The sequence below is a fragment of the Vitis riparia genome, chromosome 18 (assembly GCF_004353265.1).
Source record: "Vitis riparia cultivar Riparia Gloire de Montpellier isolate 1030 chromosome 18, EGFV_Vit.rip_1.0, whole genome shotgun sequence".
NCBI lineage: Eukaryota > Viridiplantae > Streptophyta > Magnoliopsida > Vitales > Vitaceae > Vitis > Vitis riparia.
The window spans coordinates 7746022-7770757 of record NC_048448.1 but is presented as its reverse complement, the minus strand read 5'-3'; the positions used below and the strand labels follow the sequence as shown (position 1 = coordinate 7770757).

Below are 24736 nucleotides of genomic sequence, written 5' to 3'. Positions count from 1 at the left end.
ACAGGATTTGATTTTTGATTCCAGGAAGACAGAAATGGGAAGCGGTTATGTGAGAATCATCGGCAAGTGGCAACAGCCATGGAAGATAAAAACTTCAACTCCATCTTCATTTCCATCGGTTCACCAACTCAGAAATATTAGGAATTCAGAAATCTCTCGCCCAATTAATCTACTTTCTTCCCATTCATTTTCATCATCATCATCGCGGTCCTCCAAGATTGGATTTCTGGGCTGGTATTTGGGCATGCTCGAAACCAGTCCTCTCATCACCAAAAGCGTTACATCCTCCCTTATCTTCGCAGCTGCCGACTTGACGTCCCAGGTTAACCCTAGAATTTCGTTCCTTTTTAATATTTTTGGGGATTTCATTAGTATGTTTTCGTTTTTTTATTATTATTTATTTATTGGAAATTACTGTAGAATTACAAGATTATGCATAATTTTATGCTTGACTGCATTCCAATTGAGTCAATTCGTAAAAAGGAAAAAAAATTATTTCACCAGATGGGAATTTAATATACTGCTATAATTTTAGCTCTTAATTTATGTTTCTCAACTATGCATTCCTGTTGACTGATGATCATATGTTTTCTATTCAGAAAATTATGCTGCCACCTTCGGGCTCTTTTGACCCTATTAGGACATTACGTATGACTGGCTATGGATTGGTCATTTTAGGGCCTTCACAGCATTTGTGGTTTAACTTTGTGGCAAAAGTCCTACCAAAGCGAGATGTGATCACTACCCTGAAGAAAATAATCATGGGACAGGCTATCTTTGGACCTTGTATCAATTCTGTTTTCTTCTCTGTTAATGCAGCTCTGCAAGGTACACAAGAAATTTGTATTTATAATCACTCGACTAAAAAACACTGGTCCTTTTTTTTTTTTTTTTTTTAGTTTTGATAGGTAAATAAGAGCTTGCATTAGAAACGCCTAGAAATGGTGAAAACAGTACACACTAAGTATACAAAATAAATGCTAAAAAAACTAGGCAGTAAGGAGACAAGAAACCCATCCCATTACTTAACAAACAACCAATCTATAAAGTTAATCATAGACAAAGTGTGATCCTCTATATACACCCTTGCCCAATTCACAAAAGCATACAAGAAAAAATATTTGATAGCTTGGTCAGACCACTCGACATCATTGAACACTGGTGAGTAATTGTTTGGTTGCAAATTTATTCCTTTCTTGTTATTGTTGTCAACTTGTGTTTCAGCATCATATAACTTTAGAAGGCAATATGGAATGGCCACCATGGAGAGTGTATTCACATGAAAACATGTAAATGTAAATTTGTAGTGCTCTGGACATGCCCATGTATCTGTCTTCTCTTGCTATGCAATTTGGTTAGATATTCAATGTTCTGCAAGCAATTCAACTAGAAACTATATTACTCATAAGGTTTTTAAAATTTTCAGTGTGATATAGCAGAACTAGTTAGCTTTTTGATAGAATGCTATGTAGATTCTTTAGTTAACTGTAGATTTTCTTTTTCTATGATACATTGTGAATGAAAGGACAAGGAGACCTAATAAAACACATGCAGCAGTAGAATGGTGGAGAAGAATTTCAGTAGCCGATCTCAAATATGTTAGGAAACAAAAAGTATAATACTAAGTTTATTAAAAAACTAACATAGGATATATCTAAGCATAAGTATTAAATTTTTGCAAATTCAACTTACATCGAAATGAAACACACAATGTATTATAGAATATAATTATGCAAAATATAAAATCAAAATATGATCTAATATATGATTTTTTTTTAAAGAAGGAAAGAATAAACCTGAATGATGAAATGCACATAATCATTGTCTTTAAGTCATAAAATCTTTTCTCGTGTAGGTATTTGTTGGACTTGTACAACTCCAAGAAACAACCTAGGACCAAGCCAATAATCTGATGATGTGCTCGAACACCAAAGAGAGAGAGAGAGAGAGAGAGAGAGAGAAGGAGAAGAGGGGGGGAGGAGGCGGGGAGGGAGATACCAGGTTGTGTGTCTTGTTGCCCAATACAATAACTAAAATAATAAAATAATATAGTTGTAGATATGAGAAAGAATTCTGGAGTGCAATCGGCAGATGGAGAAAAATATAGAAATAAAAGAATTCCTTAGATTTGTTCTAAAATTCTTTAATATGTATATAGCTAAAATGTATGGTATTCATAGAGTTTTTGTTAGACTCCAATCCTGTCTTTTCATATTGTGAAAGACATGTTCTTTCACAAGCAACAAATTTCAAGTCTAAAACTTCATCTGTTTCCAATGAATAACTGTGGTGAATGCCTTTACGTTGAGTGGCTTTTCTCTAGAGTTCATTTGGATCTCAGAAGTAAAAAACTTATACATTTTCAAATTCTTTATTCCTTATATAAAAGAGGAATAAAATTGGAAAAATCATGATAGAGAAAAGAATTATTGAGTTTAAACTTATTTTTCTTTTTCTTTACTTTTGGTTCGTTCCCTTTTTCTTCTTATTTTCTTTTCCTCATTATTTCCCAATGCTTTCTGTGATGCAATTGGAGTCCTAGCATTAAGCTCATGAGTTGCATGAAGAAGTCTGATATGAAAATTGGCTAGGTAAGAGAAGTTAAGTGGAAACCTATTCTGATGGAATATGAAATAAAGAAGCATGTGAATTCAGTTGGATAACAAGTCTATTATGGTGATGGGAATGTTAGTTTCCTGTGGATGGTAATGTGTGTCTCCTTGATCATTTAGCATTATTGGATATGAACAATATAGGCTTGAACTTTTGAACATATAAATTTTCAATTTCATTGCTTGTTTTGACCAATATTTTGGTTACCTCAGGTGAAAGTGGGGATGAGATTGTTGCCAGATTGAAGCGAGACCTGCTCCCAACTCAGCTAAATGGTCTTCTGTACTGGCCAATCTGTGATTTTGTTACATTCAGATTTGTTCCTGTCCACCTACAGGTACACTTTTTTCTTTATTTTGTTGCTGATGAAAAGGGGTACACTTAGGGGGAAAATTTAGCTCTCACCTAAGAAATTAAGCCTACTGCTTGGTTGGTTGGATTTAATGATATCAGATTTATGGAGTTAATCTTAAACCACTCAGCTTATATATACTAATAAAAGATAGGAATAAATCCAACTGAAAAGTACTTGAGCTATGTTTGGTTCCTTGAAAATTTGAGGGAAAATGTGAGGTAAGGAAAATAGAGATGAAAAATAGAAGGAAAGAAAATAAAAGTCAAACTTAAAATTAGTAAATTATTTTTGTATGTTTTTTCAAATTCATTTCATTTTTTTTCTATATTAAGCTCAAATAATTTAAAAATATCTAAGCTCGGAACTAATTTTAAATATATTTAATTTTCTTTTGTAACTTCATATTTAACTAAACATAAGAAAACCATTTTCCTACATTTTTTTTCCTTTTCTTAAAACTTCCCTTGAATCAAACATAGCATTAAGATTCTCCAAAATTGCTGATTAATGGTTCTGATTCTCACAGTGATCCAACTGCTAGGTGTACTGTGCATTGAATTTCCTGTTTTGGGAGTAATTGTGCATTGATTTTATTTATTATTGTTCTTATTATTATTATTATGTTTTTGGCATCTTTGTGGCAGCCATTGATGAACAGTTCGTGTTCATACCTGTGGACTATATATTTGACATACATGGCAAGCTTAAGGAAAGTGTGCACTGATTAGCATTGGGATGTCTTACTCTTTTAACTCATACATAACCGGTTAAAGCTAATGCAAGTGCAAAACAGAATGCTGCCTCTGCTCAATACTGATCAAGTTCATAAGGAGAAACTTACAGTTACAATCAAATCTGCATTATTTGCAGGAAAACATGTCTGTAGTTTTAAAAATCATGGTTGTTTTATTGAATTTGATGTTACATTTCTTTTACATGTAAAAATTCGTTTACTTTTTGAACGAGCTTTTCAAACAGAAATAAATTAAAGTGGATTGCAAAATCCTGATAATTTGAATTTTGGATTCTTCCATGTGCATGTAAGGCCCCGCCAAGGGACTGAAATTGATAAGTTAAAGTGGCATAAATGATAAAAGTCATCATACAACTTCGGTTGGGTAGCTGTGAATTGAGAATTTAAATTTTTTCATGGGTCCAGTGGTAGCACAGCGATTTGATTAACCAGGCCCACCCCCACCCACCACCTTCTTTTGTAGGAGGGTGGGGGTGAGTGTGGGGAATAGCTTTGAGGTAGGTGCGATGGTTTGTTCTGATATTGTTATGTTTTAATGGCAGAAGCTGAATTGACGACCAGATACATATAGCTTGTACAGAAATTAAGGACTTGGACCTACTTGCATAATTAATTCTCAGCTAAGCCAGTGATGTGCAGAGGTATTAAAAACAGGATTAAAAACGCACCTAGACGATTATTCACTACACCTGAATCACTAATTTACATTCTATCATTTGACTCTCTGAAGTAAGAACTGAACAGGAAACTGTTACCCGGGATTTGTGTCGATTGCTCACTGCACCCAGAGTAAACTCTGACTCGTACAGAACGGTTCATTTTAAACGTCTTTCTACCTTAAAAGTTAAAATATCCCTTCAACCTGAATATTGGGGACCTGGAAGGGATCGTGTGTACAAGATACAAACAGTAGGATTTTAGCATCGAGGCAGAATGGGAGAGAATATATGTAGTCCAGGGCCTGGGATTGTGGACCGTATCAACCATCAAGATCCATAGATAGACAATGGATGGTCGGTGTCCTTTGTGGGAATCGTGGTGTGGTGTCCATATCATCGATTTCCGTTTCCCGTTTACTGGACCACGTGTACCATATACTGCTTTAATTATGTAGGCCACGTAGCTCACTCTACCGCCCTAAACGATACCCACGTAGTCCACTTGATAGGCTTTAATTTTTTAAGTTTTCTGCACTTTCACACCCTTTTGGAGCTCGTGTCCTACACGCTCCTCCCTACTTTCTACCCGTTCATTCCTGAGGGAAAAAATAAAAAATTAAAATTCATTTATTGACTTGAATCTACCACGCGTCACTCAGCAGGTTGGTCCTAGGCTCCTAGCACCACAGAATTGTAACTGAGGCACGTGACTGAGGGCAAAAGATCGTAACGAATGGGGACCACCTTGCAAAATAATATCTACGCATGGTTTGAAAACATTAAACAGTAATCCCGCCAATGCCTATCCCCCACGTGGACTCCAAGGTTGCCTACGCGTCCATTCTCCGCGAGAAAGTGTCGCAATCAACGCGACATAAGCATTGGATCCGGACGTGGATTCAACGGGAGGAACGACACGTGGCGCCCAAAGAGAAAATGATCGCGTCAGCCGGGGAAGGACCAACCGATTAATTCGGGCACGAGTCTCTCTCCCGTTAGGAGAAGCTTCAGAGGAGAGGTTGAGAGTGAGAGAGAGAAAAGTGTCGCCAAAGTCAGTTCCTCTACCCTTTCATTTTCTTCCCTTTTTTTTTTATTTTTGAGTATTTCGATTCGATTTCGATGTGAAATCAAAAATCAAATAAAATCAAAGTGATTCGATTTGTGATCTTGTTTTGATATTTGATATAATAGTGGATTTGAATTTGATTTTACCGGTGGTGGTGTACAGGTCATCTTCTTCTTCTGATCTCTCTCTTCAGGCTGAAGCGGAGGAGGGCGGAACATTACCAGAAGTTGGGGTAGCAAATTAGCAATGGAATGGTGGGATAAGATGATGTTTCCCATGCGAACAGTCTGGAACGGCGTTGCTAAGCGTTTTGGAATTCGAAAAACTGGTAAGTACTGCCATCGTTTGATTTTTTTAACCTTTGAATATGTTGATCACAGGAGAGGATTCTCCTCTGACTGCTGCTTGATCTTATGCGATTTGGAAACTGGATTTTATCTTTCAACACTTCATTCTCGTCCACATTATCTGGATTTCTTCTTCTTCTGCCCGATCATTCTGGAATTAGATAGATGGTTTTAAAGCATCTCTGCTTTTCTGAATGGTGATGCTACGCCATAGGCAAAGTTGTATACACTTGAAATGTTTTCCTTTTTTGACCTAAATCACCAAGGCGTCAAGATTATTGATTCAGTCATTCAGAGAACATTTGGTGTATGACAAGCATTCTCCGTTTAGAAGGTCTTTTTTAGGCTTTGCCCGTATTATCAATTTTTTAAAAAAAATATTATTTATCATAGGGATTTCAATTTAAAACCACAAAGCAAGTGAGTGAAATTATAGATTATAAGAAAATTTCAGTCTAGGAAGCCCAAAACCTTAACCCTTTCCGCAATCAAATTTACATTATTTTGTGAATGCAAGTGGAAATTGATTATACCCATTGTGACAATAGTTAACTGTTCGTTGGGAGTTTTAATGGTGTGATCTTGGAACTCGGAAGATTGTAGAATTTTTTTTTTTAAATCTATTTTCTGTTGGAGCTCAAGGCTGTATTTGGTCGGAGCAAAGAACCAGAATGTGTGGGTGTAAAAGAAATTTTATGTTATCTTTTCTCATGTGCGGCTCATTAGTTATGAGTATAGAGGATTGTTGAGTTTTGTGATTAAGATATTTATTAGAATCTGTAAATTTTGATTGATTGATGTGATCCCCTTTTTGACAACAAAGCAGGCCTACTGAAGCTGCGAAATGACGTGAGGACTTGTGAGTATAGGGATGTGCATGTGATGTGGGAGATGTTAAATGGAACTGAAACAGAGCTCAGTCGGTCCCCTGAGAGATCCACTGGGAATAGCAAAAAGAGAACATATTGGAAAATAATTGAGTGGGCCAAGCGTGCTCCATATCTTTGCCGCAGTTTTTGATCATGTTATGAATGGTGCTTGTGAGCTTGTTGAGCTTATGAACTTGGTCAGCTTTATCTCAGATGTATGGATGTGAATCCTGTGGAATAAAAGAGAAGAGAAGGGGATGGGGGCCTGGTATGCAATAGTGTCTGTTTTCCCTGTTCATCCAACCATGTATAGAGGTCAGCTTTCCCCCTCCCAGTGGATATTGTTCCGTCTCTTCCTTCTCTTCACGCTGTCTCCTATGTAATAAATGATGGGTATCTAGAAAATGGGTTCTGAGTTTTCTCTATCAGACCTTGTTTCTTCATCCAAATGCCTTCTTTATTCTCATTGGCTTTCTCCTACTTCTTTATTATTATACTATTTTAACTTTTTGCTTGATTGAAATGCTTAATCTTTTTTATATAAAATAAAATATTTTAATCATGATTCTAACTTTTTGCGCACCCCAATTGGTTTAAATTGCGCACCACCACTCATTCAAATTGCATGATTACACACACATACCCCAAGTGAAAGCGCCATGGTTGAATAAACCAAGGGCCCACAAAAGATTATAATCACAATAAAATATTTTAATTTATATAAAAAAATTAAATATTTTAATCAAGCAAGAAGTTAAAATAATACGATAAAAATATTTTTATTTAAATCTATATATGATAATAATAAATAAATATTTTGTTTAGTGTAAATATAAAAAATCTTATCTTCTAAAATTTTAAATTTATTTTCAATAATAATTTATTATATAATTATTTGTATTTAATTAATTTATCAAGATGATGTTTGAGTTGATTCATTCAAAATCTGTGGATTAACTCCTTGAAGCGTCATAATCACAATAAGCAGATGATTTGAAAATCACTATCATAAAACATCATCATTTACTAGTCATTTAATACTTAAATATAGTAGCTTTTTAATCAACATAATTTACCTTTTGTATAAAAAAAAAATCCCCCTCAATTACTTCATAAGAAAAAAAATTCCAATTAGTAATTTTCAACATTATGATATTTTTTTGTGATAAAATGATAGTTATTAACCATATTTTGAATTTAAGCTTAAAATTCTAGTGGGTGATCATGTTTTCAAATTTAAATCATAGTTGTAAAAGAAGTACAATTATAAGAAATATATGCGAATTTTGGAGGTTTTTTTTTAGATTTGGCAGCATAATTCAAAGAACTTAACTTTTTGATTTTAACAACTTGTTTTCTTCAATTAAAAAATTTGTCAATAAGAAAATTATTGTAAAACAATGATAAATACAACGCAAATAAAATAGTAGAGATACTTAACTTTTTTATTTTAACAACTTGTTTTCTTCAATTAAAAAATTTGTCAATAAGAAAATTGTTGTAAAACAATGATAAATACAACGCAAATAAAATAGTAGAGATAAATTATATATTACTTTGATAATAATATATAATAGGGGAAAACAAATCATAAAAGAGAATTGAAAAAGTTGAGAGAATAAAATATAGAGAGAAGGAGAGAAAGTAAGAAATTTCTTTCTTGTTTTGGGATACATATTATAGGGGATGGGAAACCCTTTTATAGGTTTTCCAAATGACTTCCATTAATATTCTCATTAATGAATATTAATGAAACTCATAAATAACATTAATAGTTTCCATTAATGAGTATTAATGGAATTCATAAATAATACTTAATTAACATTTATTATAATTAATGTGGTGACATTTATTACTTCAGTTATAACACTCCCCCTTGGATGCCCACCACATTGAAGAATATGTCTCATTAAAACCTTTTTAGTAAAAACCTTATGGGAAAAATCTAGAGAAGGAAAAAAATTACAATATTCTTATAATTCTTTAAGTTGCTCTTAGTATGTTAGGATTGCCTCGTTAAAAATCTTGCCAGTAAAATTCAGTAGGACAAAACCTGGACGAAGGAAAAAAGAGTACAGTACACTAACACCCTTTTACAAGCGTACTCTCCCTCATGTTGATATCCTTGAGTTGACACATTCCAATCATGTGTATTAACTTCTTAAATGTTGAGGTTGTCAATGATTTTGTGAATAAATCTGCTAGATTATCACTTGAACGTATTTATTGCACATCAATTTCACCACTCTTTTTGAGTTCATGTGTATAAAAGAATTTTGGTGAAATGTGTTTAGTTCTATCTCCTTTAATATAACCCCATGTTATTTGTGCAATGCATGCAACATTATCTTCAAATAATATTATCGGGTCACCTTTGATAGAAGATAGTTCACATGATTCCCGAATATGTTGGATCATAAATTTTAGCCATATATATTCACGACTTGCTTCATGAATTGTTAGTATTTTTGAATGATTTGATGATGTGGCCACCATTGTTTGTTTGATAGATCTCCATGAAATAGCAGTACAATTGCAATTAAACACATATCCTGTTTGTGACCTACCTTTATGTGGATCTAAAAGATATCCTACATCTGCATATTCAAACAATTGTTGCTTTGATTCCCTTGAGTAAAATATACTCATATCAGTAGTTTCGTGAAGATAACATAATATATGTTTGATACCATTCCAATGTCTTCGAGTTGGAGTATAACTGTATCTTGCTAATAAATTGACAGAAAAAGCAATGTCTGAACGTGTACAATTGGCAAGATACATAAATGCACCAATAACACTAAGATATGGTACTTCAGGACCAAGTAATTCTTCATCTTTATCACAATGACGAAATGAATCATTTTTCACATCAAGTGATCGGACAACCATTTGAGAACTTAAAGGATGCGCTTTATCCATATAAAAATGCTTCAAAACTTTCTTAATGTATGTTGATTGATGTACTAAAACTCCATTTGGAAAATGCTCGATCTGCAAGCCGAGACAAAATTTTGTTTTTCCAAAATCTTTCATCTCAAATTCATTTTTCAAGTAATTTGTTGTTCTTGTGAGCTCTTCAGGAGTTCCAACAAGATTTAAGTCATCAACATACACTACAATAATTGCAAATCCGGTTTCTGATTTCTTAATGAAGATGCATGGACATATAGGGTTATTCAAATATATTTCTTTTAGCAAGTATTCGCTAAGACGATTGTACTACATGCATCCAGATTGCTTTAATCCATACAATGATCGTTGTAACTTGATTGAGTACATGTTAGGAGACTTTGAACTATTTGTTTCAAGCAATTTAAATTCTTCAAGGATTTTCATTTATATATCATTATTCATGGATTCGTATAAATTTGTTGTAACAATATCCATGAGATGCATATCCAGTCCTTCTTAGACCACCAAACTAATTAAGAAACGAAATGTGATTGCGTCCAGGACGGGAGAATATGTTTCCTCGTAATCAATACCAGATCTCTGCCAAAAACTTTGTGCTACTAATCGCGCTTTATATATTATGATCTCATTATTCTCATTGTGCTTTCGTACAAATACCCATTTGTACCCAACATGCTTTACATTTTCAGGTTTTTTTACTACAGGTCCAAAAACTTCTCATTTTGTTAATGAGTTTAACTCTACCTGTATAGTTTTTTTTTCCATTTTGGCTAATCATTTTTATGTCGGCATTTTTCCACATTTTTGTGGTTTGGGATCTTCATCTTTACTTATGATATCAAAGGCCACTTGGAAAGCGAAATATTGCTAATAACAATATTATTTCATCCCATTTTTCTCCCGTGTGTACATAACTTACTGAGATCTCACAATTTTTAGGTACCTATGCTTCTTTAGAGGCTTTTCGTTCAATATGTGTTTTTTCAGGGGCTTCTCGTTCAATATGTGTCTTTTCAGGAACTTCTTGTTCAATATGTGTCTCTTCAGGAGCTTCTTGTTCAATATGCGCCTCTTTAAAGGTTTTTTGTATTATTTGTGCCTCTTTTGGAGTTATAAATTTATCAATTTTAAACTAATCAATCGTTTTGATGACCTCTTCTAGAGTGCCTAGTTTTTCTTGGGTTCTCATCTTTCGAGGAGTTACATCATTTGAGTCGATAGGTCTACCACGCTTCAAGCGTATCTTAGATTCATTTGTTAATTGTTCTACATGGACATCAATCCGTGCTGGAGTATTTGCAACCACGATATGTGACTTTGTCACCTTCTTTGTATCAATGAATGTATCTGGTAATTAATTTGCAAGATTTTGAAAATGAAGGATCCTTTGAACTTCTAGTTCACATTGATTTGTACGAGGATCAAGATAGGTCATCGTACATGTCTTCCAACTAATTTCTCATCGTTCTTCAAGAATCGACTTTTCTTTCCTTAATGACGGGAAAACACTCTTATTAAAATGACAATCCGTAAAGCGGGTTGTAGAAGTATCGTTTGTCAAAGGTTCAAGATATCTTATGATAGATGGAGAATTAAAACCTACATAAATCCCAAGTCTTTGTTGGAGACCCATTTTAGAGCGTTGTGTAGGTGCAATTAGTACATATACTGCACGACCAAAGATTCGTAAGTGAGAGATATTTGGTTGTTTTCCAAGCACAAGTTGTGAAGGAGAGCATTCATGGTAAGTTGTAGGTCGAATATGGACTAAAGCTGCAGCATGCATAATAGCATGTCCCCAGGCGTAAGTAGGTAATTTAGTTTTCATTAGTAGTGGTTGAGCTATTAATTGGAGACGTTTGATGAAGGTTTCTGCTAAACCATTTTGGGTATGAGTATGAGCAACAGGATGCTAAACATTTATCCCTACAGACATGTAATAGTCAATGAATGTTTGAGAAGTAAATTCGCCAGTACTATCAAGACGTATTGTCTTAATTGGATAATCTGGAAATTATGCTCATAATCTAATTATTTGTGCAAGGAGTCTAGCAAAGACAACGTTACGTGTAGAAATGAGGCAAACATGTGACCACCTAGTGGAAACATCTATTAAGATCATAAAATAACGGAATAGTCTACATGGTGGATGGATAGATCCACATATGTCCCCATGTATTCTTTTTAAAAAGATTGGTGAGTCAGATATGACTTTAGTAAAAGATGGTCTAACTATCAATATACTTTGTGAGCAGACAACACATGAGAATTCATTAGGCGAAAGAATCTTCTGGTTCTTTAGTGGATGTCTATGTGAGTATTCGATTATTCGACACATCATTGAAGACCCTGGGTGACCTAGCCTGTCATGTCAAAGGACAAAAACTTTTGGGTCGTTGAACTTCTGGTTCACGACAACATATGATTCAATAGGTTTTATAGTTGTATGATCCAACTGAGAGGAGAAAGCCGAGAGTTTTTCCATTATAAGCTTCTGGTCATATATAATGGAAGTAATGTAAAGATATTCTACATTATCTTCAATTCATAGTTTCAATATGATATCCATTTCTGCGGATATCTTTAAAACTGAGCAAATTTCTTTTGGATTTGCTAGAATATAAAGCGTCATTTATATGAAATCTAGTTCTATTTGGTAGCGTTATGTTTTCTCTTCCAGAGCCTTCAACTAAGTTTGTAGTACCAAATATGGTACTTACATTAGCTTTTATTAATGTCAATTCGAGGAAATATTTTTTATCTTGAATAATTGTGTGCGTGGTTGCACAGTCTACGAGACATACATCATCCTCATTCGTCTTAAGACTAAATAACACATGAATTTCATATATAACTAATATTAAAAAAAAAACAAGATATAATGTAAATAACAAAAGAAAATCATATGTAAATATAAGACTTAATACTATATTATTTGATATATAAAGTAATATCAATCAATGTTAATTTTCTCATCATTTATTAAATGATCTGTTTTTTTACTAGGACTTCCAAAGAAATCAATGTCATAGTAGGTTGGGTCAAATCCATCACCATCGTTAAAGTTCATTTATATTTCTTTTCCTTTTGCTTTTATTGATGCTTGGTAAAGGTTGATCAAATGTTTGGGCCTACAACAGGTACACGACCAATGCCCCTTCATACCACGTCTATAACAATTATTCTCATGGTTCTTAGGAGGTTTATCTTGTAAATGATTCCAATTTTCTTAATTTGCCTCATTATTGTTCCACTTCTGGTAGTGCAATGAGACTTTCATTTTCTAAGAATTTGATGAATTATTACTATAAGAACCATGGTATTAGGGATTTCTTTCACGACCACAACTACGACCACATCCTCATTCTTGTCTACGTCCACAAGTTTAGGACGATATTACATTCACTTTAGGAAATGGTTCGGATCCAGTTGGACGAGACTGGTGATTTCTCATCAAAAACTCATTATTTTGTTCAGCAACAAGAAGACATGATATTAATTCAGAATATTTTGTAAATCTACGTTATCGATATTGCTACTGCAGGAGCACATTCGAGGCATGAAACGTGGTAAAAGTTTTCTCTAACATGTCTTCTTTTGTGATTTTTTCTCCATACAACTTTAATTGAGAGTTGATTTTGAAAAGTGCGAAGTTATATTTACTAACATTTTTAAAATCTTGCAACCTTAAGTGCATCCAATCATATCGAGTGTTTGGGAGAATCACAGTTTTCTGGTGGTCATATCTTTCCTTCAAATTACTCAATGGAGTAAAGGGGTCCTTTACTGTAAGATACTCATTTTTTAAACCTTTATGGAGGTGATGGCGAAGGAAAATCAATGCTTTTGCATGATCTTGCAGGGATGCTTGATTTCCTTCTTTGATTGTAGCTTTAAGATTTATTGCATTAAGATGTATTTCAGCATCAAGGATCGAAGATAGATAGTTCTTTCTCGAAATGTCAAGTGTCACAAATTCTAGTTTTGTGAGATTCGACATTGTCAAATAACTTCATATATATATGAAAAAATAATATCATTAGAATCGGTTACAATAAATTGATAGCATTAATATAACTTTGATCATAAACAAAATCAAATAATTTGTTTATAACTTTTAACAATATATAACAAAACAATTCAACAATAATATAAATATGTAAAATTTTATTCTATATAAATAATTTCAAGTTTAAGATGTGAGAATTACCTTCAGAGCAATTCGTGTTGATAACATGTTGTAAAACAAGGATAAATCCAACGTAAATAAAGTAGTAGAGATAAATTATATATTACTTTGATAATAATATATAATAGGGGAAAAGAAGTTACAAAAAAGAATTGAGAAAGTTGAGAGAATAAAAGATAAAGAGAATAAGAGAAAATAAGAAATTTCTTTCTTGTTTTGGGATACATATTAAGAGAATGAGAGACTCTTTTATAGGTTTTCCAAATGGTTTCCATTAATATTCCCATTAATGAATATTAACGGAACTCATAAATAACATTAATGGTTTTCATTAATGAGTATTAATGAGAGTCATAAATAATACTTAATTAACATTTATTATAATGGGAGAATTATCTTTTGGGGGTAGATGAGCCCTCAAATTAACAAAAGGTCCATATAACTCTTCAAATTGAGTTGAAGGATATGAAATAGTAACGGACAAATATACCCTTTAAAAACACATATAAAATATTTTATAAAATTAAGTTAAATAATTTTTTTTCAATAATTTTTTTTCAAAAATACTAAATTAAATAAAAGTAGTTTTCAAAAATATTAAATTAAATAATTTTTTTTTCAAAAATATTAAATTAATTTTTTTTTTCAAAAATATTAAATTAAATTAAAGTATTTAAAAAATATTAAATTAAATATTTTTAAAAAATATTAAATTAAATAAAAGTATTTTAAAAAAATATTAAATTAAATAAAAGTATTTTAAAAAAATATTAAATTAAATAAAAGTATTTTAAAAAATATTAAATTAAATAAAAGTATTTTTAAAAAATATTAAATTAAATAAAAGTATTTTAAAAAATATTAAATTACATAAAAGTATTTTTTTAAATATTGAATTAAATAAAAAATATTAAATTAAATAAAAGTATTTTTCAAAAATGTTAATTTTTTTTTTCAAAATCAACAAAGGGCATTTTTGGAAATATTGAATGATGATATCCTTCAACTCAATTTTCATACTTTCATTGGGTCTTGGGCTCAATTTGAAGAGTTACATGGACCTTTTGTTAATTTGGGGGGTCATCTACCCCCAAAACATAATTATCCCTATTATAATTAATGTGGTGACATTCATTACTTCAGTTATAACAAAAAATATTTTAAATTTTATTTTAATTTTAATTAAAAGATTTGTTTGTTTTGTTTAGGAAATTTGTTATTAAGTGAATATTTATTTCAATTATTTGATTTGATTTGATTTTATATTCTTTCAAATTTTGTCACTTATTACCTTTTGAATTACGTATTGTTCAATGCAATAAACTCAATGCTTGTCAAATTCAAATTAATGAGTCATAATTTTAAATATCAATTTAGCGATAATTTAATTTACCAAAAATTTCAATGTCTATAATTGTTACAAATTATGATTTACGACTATAGATTATTTTAATTATAATTTTTGGACTTTTTATTTTTATCTTAATTATATATATATAAAATACCATTTTTTAATAAGAATAAAAAAAATATTTAATATAAAATAAAAATACTAAAACCTTTTTAAAATAAAAAAATCTAAAAGATTTGAAAATACCACAATCTTGTAAACATAATTTTAATATAAAAAATTAATATAATAAAATTATAATATTAAATCTATTTAATAAAAACTAAAAATAATCTAAAATATTTTTAAATTTAATAAAAATAAAAAAAATCTAAAATAAATGTTAGTGACTATGATTTTTAGTTTTAGTAAAGATTAATGTTTTTGATAAAGCACCGTAATCACTTAATAAATATAAATGTGTAACAAATAAATTTATTTTGTAGTATTAAATATTATTTAAGTTGATAAGGATAAATATATTAATTAATGATTTAAAATAAAATTTTAAATTAAATTTATCAAATTAATTTTAAGTTTATAACTTAAAAATAATTTAAATTAAATTATTAATTAATAAGTATTAATTCTTATAAAACACAAAATTTTATTCAAGTCACTCAGGACACTGGCTTCAGATCGGAGACAAATCCTTAATTGGAGAGATTTTTTTTTTTGACATAAAACTATAAAAGAGTTCATATTGGTTTAAAACTCTAATTGGAGCACCGCCCCACCGCAAAGGCGGTGATGCCCGAACTCGATGAAAGACGGACTACTTCTTGCGTTTGTTTACACTACAGAGCACGGAGGCCTTTACAGCACTGTTACAGTTTGCCTGGTATGGTTTTTTTTTTTTTTTTTTTAAATATTTGTGTCTCAGGAAATTATTACATTAGAAATTCATTGATTTTCCTTTTTTTCTTGAGAAATTATTATAGTTTATGTTTGATTCTCATAAAATTTGAAGGAAGACGTGAGACAAAGAAAATTTAGAAAAAAAAGTGAAATAAAAGAAAAAATTAAAGAAAATAAAAAATAAATTTAAAATTAATAAATTATTTTTACATATTTTTTAAAATTTATTTAAAATTTCCTCAATGGTATAAAAATTAAATAATTTTAAAATGTATAAAATTTTAATTAATTTTAATTATATTTAATTTTATTATATTTTTATAATAAAATTAAATATTAAAAAATCATTTAAATCATTTTTCTTAATATTTTGTTTTTCTTTTCTTCATACTTTTAGCGAATTAAATATAACCATAGCAAATTCATATTCTAGGGTCTTTAAATTGTTGCTATGGGCTTGTCTTTAAAATATTTGATGAAGATGATGATATAATATGTATATTTAAAAAATAATAATTTTAAAATTTATTACATAATTTTAACTTGATATTTTTATCTTAGAATTTTTTTAAAGGATGGTGAATAAAAACATTTTAAAAATATTTTTATTTAAAAACAAGTATTACATTTCATATTTTTAAAAAGATGAAGGTAAATTTTCTTAATTTTTTTCCCTTTTATGTAATTTTTAAATGAGTGATTAAATAAAAAAACTATATAATTTTTTCTCACCTTTCTCTTGTTACTTCTATTTTCTTTTTCCTTAGGTTTTTATAGTAATTGAATTTTTTTATTCTATTTTTGTTTGTAGCTTCTTCTTAATTCCAACTTTAAATTACTATTATTAATTATATAAGATATTGAATTAAAATTTTTTGAACTACCGATTTTCGTACAAACCAATATTATTATTGATTATATAATATTTTTCTTAAAAGCTTAACCTCTTAAGATTTGAGCTTGCATCTTACAAACAAACGAGTAAAATGCAAATTGTTGATCAAATTTTGATACCATATTTAACTACCAATTTTACTAAAAATTTAAGTTTGAAGGATTTGAATTCAATATATATATCATACTCCTTAATAGAATTTACGGCCCAAGAGACAATGTACCATTTGGCCATTGGCTTCCATGGTTAACGTGTTGTCAATTCTGTTTATATGTTACTTGGAATTTCTTTGTTAAATTTAGGATTAGTAAAGGGGTAATAATACCAGCAATACTTCAATCTTTGTAAGGTTCCATGGTTAAGAATATATATAGATAAATAGACACAACTTAAAGTTGGAAGTTTTGATTTTCTTTTGGATTTTGTATTGAACTTCTTAAAGTCAAGACAAAATATGAAGGGGAATGATTTATTTGGGTTTCCATGCGCATTTGCATTTTCCATCTGCATATATTTGGTGCGAAATGTCCCTTTCCTTGTGGGAAGGAATTGTTAAAGTTTGATTTCTTTTGCGCTCTAAATGCCAAACTGCTCCACTTACAACTAGGAATGGCAACGGGCGGGTTTGGGACGGGTCACCCCTATCCCATTCCCGTCCCAAGATATTTAGTTATTTCCCAAACCCGTCCCAAACCCGGGGCGGGGCGGGGCGGGGCATTCCCATCCCCGTTATAGAGTTAAAATTAAATCCCATCCCCGGCCCGTCCCGGCCCGGGTATGTGTTGGCGGGGCGGGGCGGGGCGGGGCTGTGCTGGGTTGGGCTGGGTTGGGCTGGCTGGGCTGAGCTTTTCATCTTTTGTTGATTTTAAGATGTACGTCAGATCAATTTGGATAGTCATAGGAGATGAATTTGCATATTCCCAGGATTGCTAGCATTAACTTTGATTCATATTTCATCTATAATGGCCCATGAAGGAGGAACTTTCATGCCCATTTAATGTCTACATATCAATGTGTGAAAGAGAGAACAAAAATGAATAGACGATGATAGAAACATATGCTGCACAGGGAGGCAAATGTGGGTTAGGGCACCAGCCCGGTTTCTCCTCTGTTTCTCCTCTGTTTCTCTGGATGTACCATGCTAGCAGCAGCACCAAATGCAAGGTTTTTTTGCTCTGTATTTGGTAAGGATCCACCAACAGGGATATAAGACCATTCCTGCATGCACAGCCACACAGAAATGAAGCTCTCTTCTGGAAAATATTAAGAGAAAATAACATGCATAAAATTTTTGTTTTGGTTTTAAATGGAAAATATGATCATTCAATGGCATCCAGTCAAGAGAAAAGGGCAATACTATCAATAAGGCACAAACTTCTGGCTAAGAAAATTACCTCTTCATAAGTTCTTATAATTCGTATTCCCATTGTCTCTAGCCTTGACATGAGCTTTTTCTTTAGTAGATCAAAAGGCATAGCATCTTTTGAAGCCAAACAAGTTTCCTGCAACAAAATCTTTTTAGACATTTTTCATATAATTGTGACATGTACCATATAAATTTTTTTTTGATAAATAAACATGTACCATATAAATTTAATCTTAATACATGGATCAAACCTCAAAGAAGACTCTTGTTGGTGACATGGGCATGACATAGAGAAATGTTGGATATTGCACTTCTAAACATTGAACTTTTTGTTTAATGTGGTCTCTGTAGTCCATGAAAACCATCAGACTTGGATCATATGGATTGTTTTCCACCTGTAAAATAATAGATGATCACAAAAACTCCAAACAATTTCCCTAAACCTTTATTTTGTTTTCATGGAAACATGTTGGTAGAAAAGCAATATTTGGAATCTTAGACCGTTCAGATTTTGAATGATTTTCATAAGATTTACAATTTCCTCTTTCCTCTTCCATGGAAACAAGACAATATAAATCCAATGTGTTATCAATAATTCACAGGTGAATACCAACAATTGGCTTAGTTCGATAAAGATCGGACGAATGGAAATATAACTGTATTCATAATGCAACTAGACAAGCAGATGTAGAGTTGTTTAGATTGGATAAGAAATAAAATAGCTTTTCCCTTATCACTCTTCATTTTAAGTAACAAGGAAAAGGGGAGCTGATGGAATATTTTTTAGCCAATCAAATGGCAACATGAGCTTCTCCTTGTATCCATTTAAAAACCAAAGCTGGAAAAACTATATCGCCAACCAAGTAAAAACCACATCAAATAATTGAAATTCTATCATTTGAAAAGGTAGATCCGACATTCGTACCTCAACCTCCACCCCATAAGCTGTTTGGACAGAAACCCTGGGACCACCCACCTCATACTGTAAGAGTTTCCCTGAAGCAGCCCCAGATGCAACAGTAGCAAGCCTATAATAACATGTAAGAAGCTTGTAATAAGATATAATACTTCTATGTCATTTTATTCTCAAGTATATAGTTCTTAAAAATAAGAATATCCTATTGTACCTGCAGGGGATAACAATATCACGTTCACAAACTACAAGACTATGACCATTGGAAGCTTCTGTAATCCTTTCTACTTTTGAGCTAAGATATGAAACACCTGACTCGAGACACCTAGGAAAAATTATTATTGAATTATACATCTATAGAATATCATATCCACAAAAATAAGTGTGTTGGCAATAAATAGCAACAATAACAACAATCTTAGCAAAAAAGGAATCACAGCCACTCTTTACCTTTTCAACAGTTCCTCATGGAGCAAATGTCGATTGACTCGTCCATAAGCACGACCAATCAAAATTTGATCACCATCATCAAGATATACAATGGTATCCTGCCAAACACGCTCAATGCACCTCCCAAGGCCAAGATCTAGAGATATGTTAAATTAGTCAATTAAGATGGGAAGGGATGTAGACATGAGAGTTCTGCAAAGTTAAAGCACTAACACAGTAGAGTTCCAAGCTAACATAAAAAATTGAAAATTTTATACATGCAAAGGCATAATTTATGAGAAGGTTTTGGCAATTGATAGCATGATTGGTCAAGTAAGATGGATGTGCTATCTTTATTGCAATAAAATAAAGGTAAAAAGTTGTATAGGAACAATGACATGCAGATGTTTTTTTACCCCTTTTTAAGGCTGGTAGTGTTAGGGCAAAAGCAGAGATAATCATCATTCCAGCAGTGCAGTCCTCTAGAACTAAATAAACCGAAACTATGAAAGGCAAAGTCATCTACTTTCTAAGGTCAAAAACAGATAACTCAACTTCATAAGTAGATGAGGCATGATAACAGTCTCTTCAAAGGACAAAAGGACAGAGGATTGTTTACATCGATTAATTCACGAATTTAGTAGATACTTAAGCTATGATAACAGCCTCTCCAAATGACAAAAGGACAGAGGATTGCTTACATCAATTAATTCATGAATTCAGTAGATACATTAAGTTATGGGAACAGCCTCTTTAAAAGAAAAAAAGGAGAATGGTTGCATCAACACAATAATGAATAGGACACAAATGCATTAGATTGAGCAAAACAATCTCCCCTTTATATCAATAGAGAATATGATATTTGATTATGAAAAGGTATGGCTCAACTAAATATCAAAATTATAATAAAATAATTAAATGGTTTTCCAATTGGAATCAAATTAATACCTTTAAATTCATCCTCCCATACGCCATAATGATTTGTGAAAGGAAGATCTGGACCAATAAGCCCAACACTCAATCCTAACTTTGCTAATTCCGCAGCCAAAGCGAGACCAGCTGGGCCACAACCAATCACCACTAAATCCAATGTACCATCTTCAATTGATATCTGCGGTAACTGCTTCAAGTACTACAGAATGCAATTAAAAAAACCAGAAAGAAAAATACCAAATTCCAAAATAACATGGCACCAAATAAACTACCTTATTATATGGATAGTGAAATACGAAGTAGTCAGGATCAGCAACGAAGTAGGCAGCATGTTGACTGTACTCCAATATTTATTTTAACAAGTTAGAATGGAGTAATCAAAGTTTCTCTCAAGAAACACCTTCTCAAGCAGAAGACTCACTTTGCAGAATAAATTATCAGATATTGAAACATAATGGTGATTGAGACAAATATACCATAAATTTCAATAAACTTCATGAATTATATATTTTTCTAGTGCATCAAATTGGCAATGTTGATTTTCAAATAATAAATTCCATGAATTGAAATGCACATTAATAATATTATAAATTCAAATGGCATCAATCATTCTCTTAAACCTCAATTACAAATTAAAGAATATGCTATACTTCACAACTTACAAAAAACATCAATGTTGGCAATGCAAGACAATTGACAACAACACAAAGGGAAAAGAGGGAGCAGGAAGTATTACCGGATATTCACTAGCAAGATTAGGCTTGTAAAAATCATATGCATGTGACATATGACTTCCCCTCAATTTGCTTTCAAATGCAATAGGAGCATCAGGCCCTACTAGCATAGCAATAGCAGCTGCTCCTCCAGTAGGCCTAGCTGGTCCTGCTGCATAAACCTGATAAAGGAAACCTCCAGTAAGGAATAGAACATTGCTAGCTTATAACAGAGGCCACAGGTTTTGCAAAGCAATATTGATGGTTATTGTTAAAAAAAATCCAATGTTAAATTTAGAAATGTAGAAGCAGCATTCGACATTTCATTCAGTTTCACAGTAACAAAAGCCAAAACCAGGCAAACCATAATTATTCTAAAACATTCAACATACAATGCAGTTTCTTACTGAAAAAGTCTCACTCAGAGAGACTCAAGGGTGATTCAGTAAGTTTTATGTCCTTGAAATTTAGAGCATGGCATACACAAACACTAAATCATTTTAGACAGAAATTTCTTTCAAGTCGCCGTTGCAATCATGGACTCCAGTTACAGCTTGCTGCCACACTAGAGCAAGTGTCAGATTTATGGGAAAGAATGGGACAGGAAGTGGAGTTCAGTGTGCAATTCATCACCTGAATGCATGACAATGTATACTGCACATCAGTACCTGATATTTGGTGGTGGAGCACAACTCTAATCCTGAGATAACAAGTTACCAATATCAGTTTCATGTTCAAGATTTTTTATTACCTCATAAATCTTGAAGGTTGATCAATAGAAAAATAAAATATCACATTGCATGAACCTGGATTCTGATCCACAGAATATGCTAAATCCAAAACTTTTGGGTGCTTAATTTGGAAGTGAACTCCAAGCTAAAAGGGTGACAAACTCTTTAGCAGCTTTCAGAGGGCACTTTACCCAGCCTGAGAGTTGTCACTGGAAATCCCAATACTAGAAAAAACACCCCAAGTGATCCCCAGAAAAAGGAGTTGTGCTGTTGTGGGTGAAAATTGCGTTTGTTCTAGTCATGTGAGCTCATACATTATAAGTTAAGTCAATCACAATCCTAGAAATAATTTCCACAAAAGAACAGTAAGATAATGTATAAGAACCAGAACTACTGATTCACCACAGAAATTCTGCCATATCTTTGTTGATAGAGGTTTGAGATACCCATCAAACAGTGGTTATAAGGATGGGTTGCAGAGGATAAAAGGACGCTTGTATTAGGAGCTCTTTTAAATACCTAATAAAACTTCTTCACATTCTCAAATGCACTGCCTTTCACTTAACCTCACAACTCTGGAAACCAACCATGCAAGAGCTTGCTGGTATGTATGAAGTTCATTGGAAATGAAAATTCCATGGTTTCAAACTTCTGTTAACTGGTCAATACTAGTTGGATAAATTCCATTAGTTTGAAGCGCCTCTTCACTGCAGGGACAGGAAAGACTATATAAAAAAAATTTATGAATCTCAGATGATATTTAAGGACTGAGACACACCTTGACGAGCTCTCTGGCATCATAAGCACGCCATGTTCTTGCAAGTACTTGCATAGTTTTTCTGCCGTGATGTTTGAGCCCTCCACTATTTCAAAATATACCTGATTGTAAGAAGCATAAAGTCACTACACTACTTGCTCAAAGTCTATTTATGAATGAAGCCACAAAGTAAGAACCAGTATGAAATTACAAATAAACCAAGCTAAGACATTAGAATGTTTAGATAACTATAGCCGTTTCTTATGTGCATAATATTGCATAGATCCACAAAATACAATTGCTCACACACACAGGAAACATTACACTGGTGAGGCTCAAATTTTTCTAACAGTAACAAAATAATGTTGCATATCTATGAGCCAATCAATTTTATTTTAGAATACCAAACAGAGTAAAATAAACTGGCAATACCAAACATCCGGATCTCCATCTTGAAAGACATGCTTAACACTTACCCTTCTATTTCAATACAAAATAAACATCATTCTGTCATTAATTTTTTAAAGTATCATTGCCACATCAATGAGATGCACCTTTTAGTGATTGATTCATGAGTAAAGTATATTTCAAAAAACAAAACAAAAATAAAATAAAATAAAAATCAGCAGATCAAATCCACATGAAATCTAGCAACTGGGATCCATATTCTGATCAACTAAGCCAAAATCCAGGTTCATTTGAGAATTTGTACCTTCCTTTTCAACGCATTGTTGGCTTCAATTAGCATATGTTCCTGCACCCACATTTCCTTACACGGACTCTACCTTGCAAGTCTTGAACTTGATTGTAAAGAATGTGGTTCTTAGTTACAACCATGGTAATTAACATCATAGAAGACATGCCAAAATATAATATCCAAAATTAAAATATATCCATAAGCTTAACAACATTGAAAAAAAACAAAAAAAAAGACATTACAAAGAAATTGTTAGCAAAAAAGAAAGAAAAAATGTCTCTAACATCATCTTAAGTAAAAAATCTAAAGCACAAGTAAATCATCATTTTCATCCATCATTGTGAGTTGGGGCTGTGAGTCATGAATTGATGAATCACCTAATAAAAAAAAAACACCAAAAAAAATATTAGAAAACTTTACTAAATATTTTAATAAAAAAAATTCATAAAATTGATAATTATGTAAATCGGTTACCTTCTTTTTCCTTCCATAACCAACTTTGAGCACACATTAAGGCCTCCAAAGTATCTGGATGAAGCCTACTGCGATGTTTTGATACCACCCTACCACCCGTGCTAAAGGCTGACTCAGATGCAACTGTAGATACCGGAATAGCATAGATATCACGAACAATCTTCTGCAAAGTCGGATACTTTATACCATTTGTCTTCCACCAACTTAAAACATCAAAATTTGAATTCCTTGGCAGAATAGACTCCTCTAAGTAATAATCTAACTCCGACTTCGTATGACTTTCTCCAATGGTACTATGAACAAATAAGTCAAACTTTGAAAGAGGATCTTGTTCATCATAGTTTAACTCCAAAAGAGTTGAACCTGATGAAGTACCATAGGATGAAGTTTTTTGCCCCAAATTAGACTTTGATTGATACTCAGAAAGCAACTCATAACACATTCCACGGATTTTTTCTATCTCATTTGAAGCTTCAGACCCATACATTAGTGGAAAGTAAAACTCTAAAATCTTTATCTTGTATCTTGGGTCAAATATAGCTGCTATTGCCATCACAATATGACACCCACTCCAATACTTGTCAAACTTTTGCAACATACTTGATGCCATCGTTTTCACAACATCATTTGAGCATATCAACCAATCATACAATGCCTCTTTGATTTCACACACTTTGATGAAGAAAGTATTTGCAGTGGGATAATTTCGTCCTGAGAACAACTCTGTTATGTTGTAAAACAATTTCAATCTTCCACATATTTCCTTTGCCATATTCCATTCTTCCTCTGATGGCACAACCATGTAGTATTTT

At 32.2% G+C, this 24736-nt stretch overlaps 2 protein-coding genes and 2 long non-coding RNA genes across 4 annotated transcripts; 2 read left to right on the top strand and 2 right to left on the bottom strand.

Moving 5' to 3' along the window:
- LOC117906309 (PXMP2/4 family protein 4-like) lies at nucleotides 1-3999 on the top strand. Its single transcript, XM_034819299.1, has 4 exons — nucleotides 1-322; nucleotides 600-828; nucleotides 2826-2950; nucleotides 3613-3999. Exons 1-4 carry the CDS (start codon nucleotides 35-37, stop codon nucleotides 3694-3696), a joined length of 726 nt encoding a protein of 241 aa, XP_034675190.1. The 5' UTR covers nucleotides 1-34; the 3' UTR covers nucleotides 3697-3999.
- Nucleotides 4000-5340: 1341 nt separating this feature from the next.
- LOC117905355 lies at nucleotides 5341-7127 on the top strand. Its single transcript, XR_004649728.1, has 3 exons — nucleotides 5341-5432; nucleotides 5610-5775; nucleotides 6621-7127. It is a non-coding gene; the product is annotated as an uncharacterized LOC117905355 (long non-coding RNA).
- Nucleotides 7128-17862: 10735 nt separating this feature from the next.
- On the bottom strand, nucleotides 17863-21482 carry LOC117907400 (lycopene epsilon cyclase, chloroplastic-like). The gene is made up of 9 exons (XM_034820936.1): nucleotides 21448-21482; nucleotides 20825-20888; nucleotides 20568-20751; nucleotides 19641-19776; nucleotides 19405-19515; nucleotides 19203-19305; nucleotides 18529-18672; nucleotides 18306-18413; nucleotides 17863-18129 (listed from the first exon to the last, which is right to left on the bottom strand). Exons 1-9 carry the CDS (start codon nucleotides 21480-21482, stop codon nucleotides 17995-17997), a joined length of 1020 nt encoding a protein of 339 aa, XP_034676827.1. The 3' UTR covers nucleotides 17863-17994.
- A 71-nt stretch (nucleotides 21483-21553) lies between these two features.
- LOC117907275 lies at nucleotides 21554-22051 on the bottom strand. Its single transcript, XR_004649980.1, has 2 exons — nucleotides 21899-22051; nucleotides 21554-21822 (listed from the first exon to the last, which is right to left on the bottom strand). It is a non-coding gene; the product is annotated as an uncharacterized LOC117907275 (long non-coding RNA).
- Nucleotides 22052-24736: the final 2685 nt, after the last annotated feature.

What these genes read in the sequence shown, in the direction of transcription:
- LOC117906309 (XM_034819299.1), top strand. Translation starts at nt 35, where the DNA reads ATGGGAAGCGGTTATGTGAGAATCATCGGCAAGTGGCAACAGCCATGG. An exon ending in CTGCCGACTTGACGTCCCAG is followed by an intron (nt 323 to 599) that starts GTTAACCCTAGA and finishes TTTTCTATTCAG; the next exon opens with AAAATTATGCTGCCACCTTC. An exon ending in TGTTAATGCAGCTCTGCAAG is followed by an intron (nt 829 to 2,825) that starts GTACACAAGAAA and finishes TGGTTACCTCAG; the next exon opens with GTGAAAGTGGGGATGAGATT.
- LOC117907400 (XM_034820936.1), bottom strand. Translation starts at nt 21,482, where the DNA reads ATGTTCTATTCCTTACTGGAGGTTTCCTTTATCAG. An exon ending in ATGGGAGGATGAATTTAAAG is followed by an intron (nt 19,777 to 20,567) that starts GTATTAATTTGA and finishes ACATATCTCTAG; the next exon opens with ATCTTGGCCTTGGGAGGTGC. An exon ending in CTTATGGGGTGGAGGTTGAG is followed by an intron (nt 18,673 to 19,202) that starts GTACGAATGTCG and finishes ATTATTTTACAG; the next exon opens with GTGGAAAACAATCCATATGA.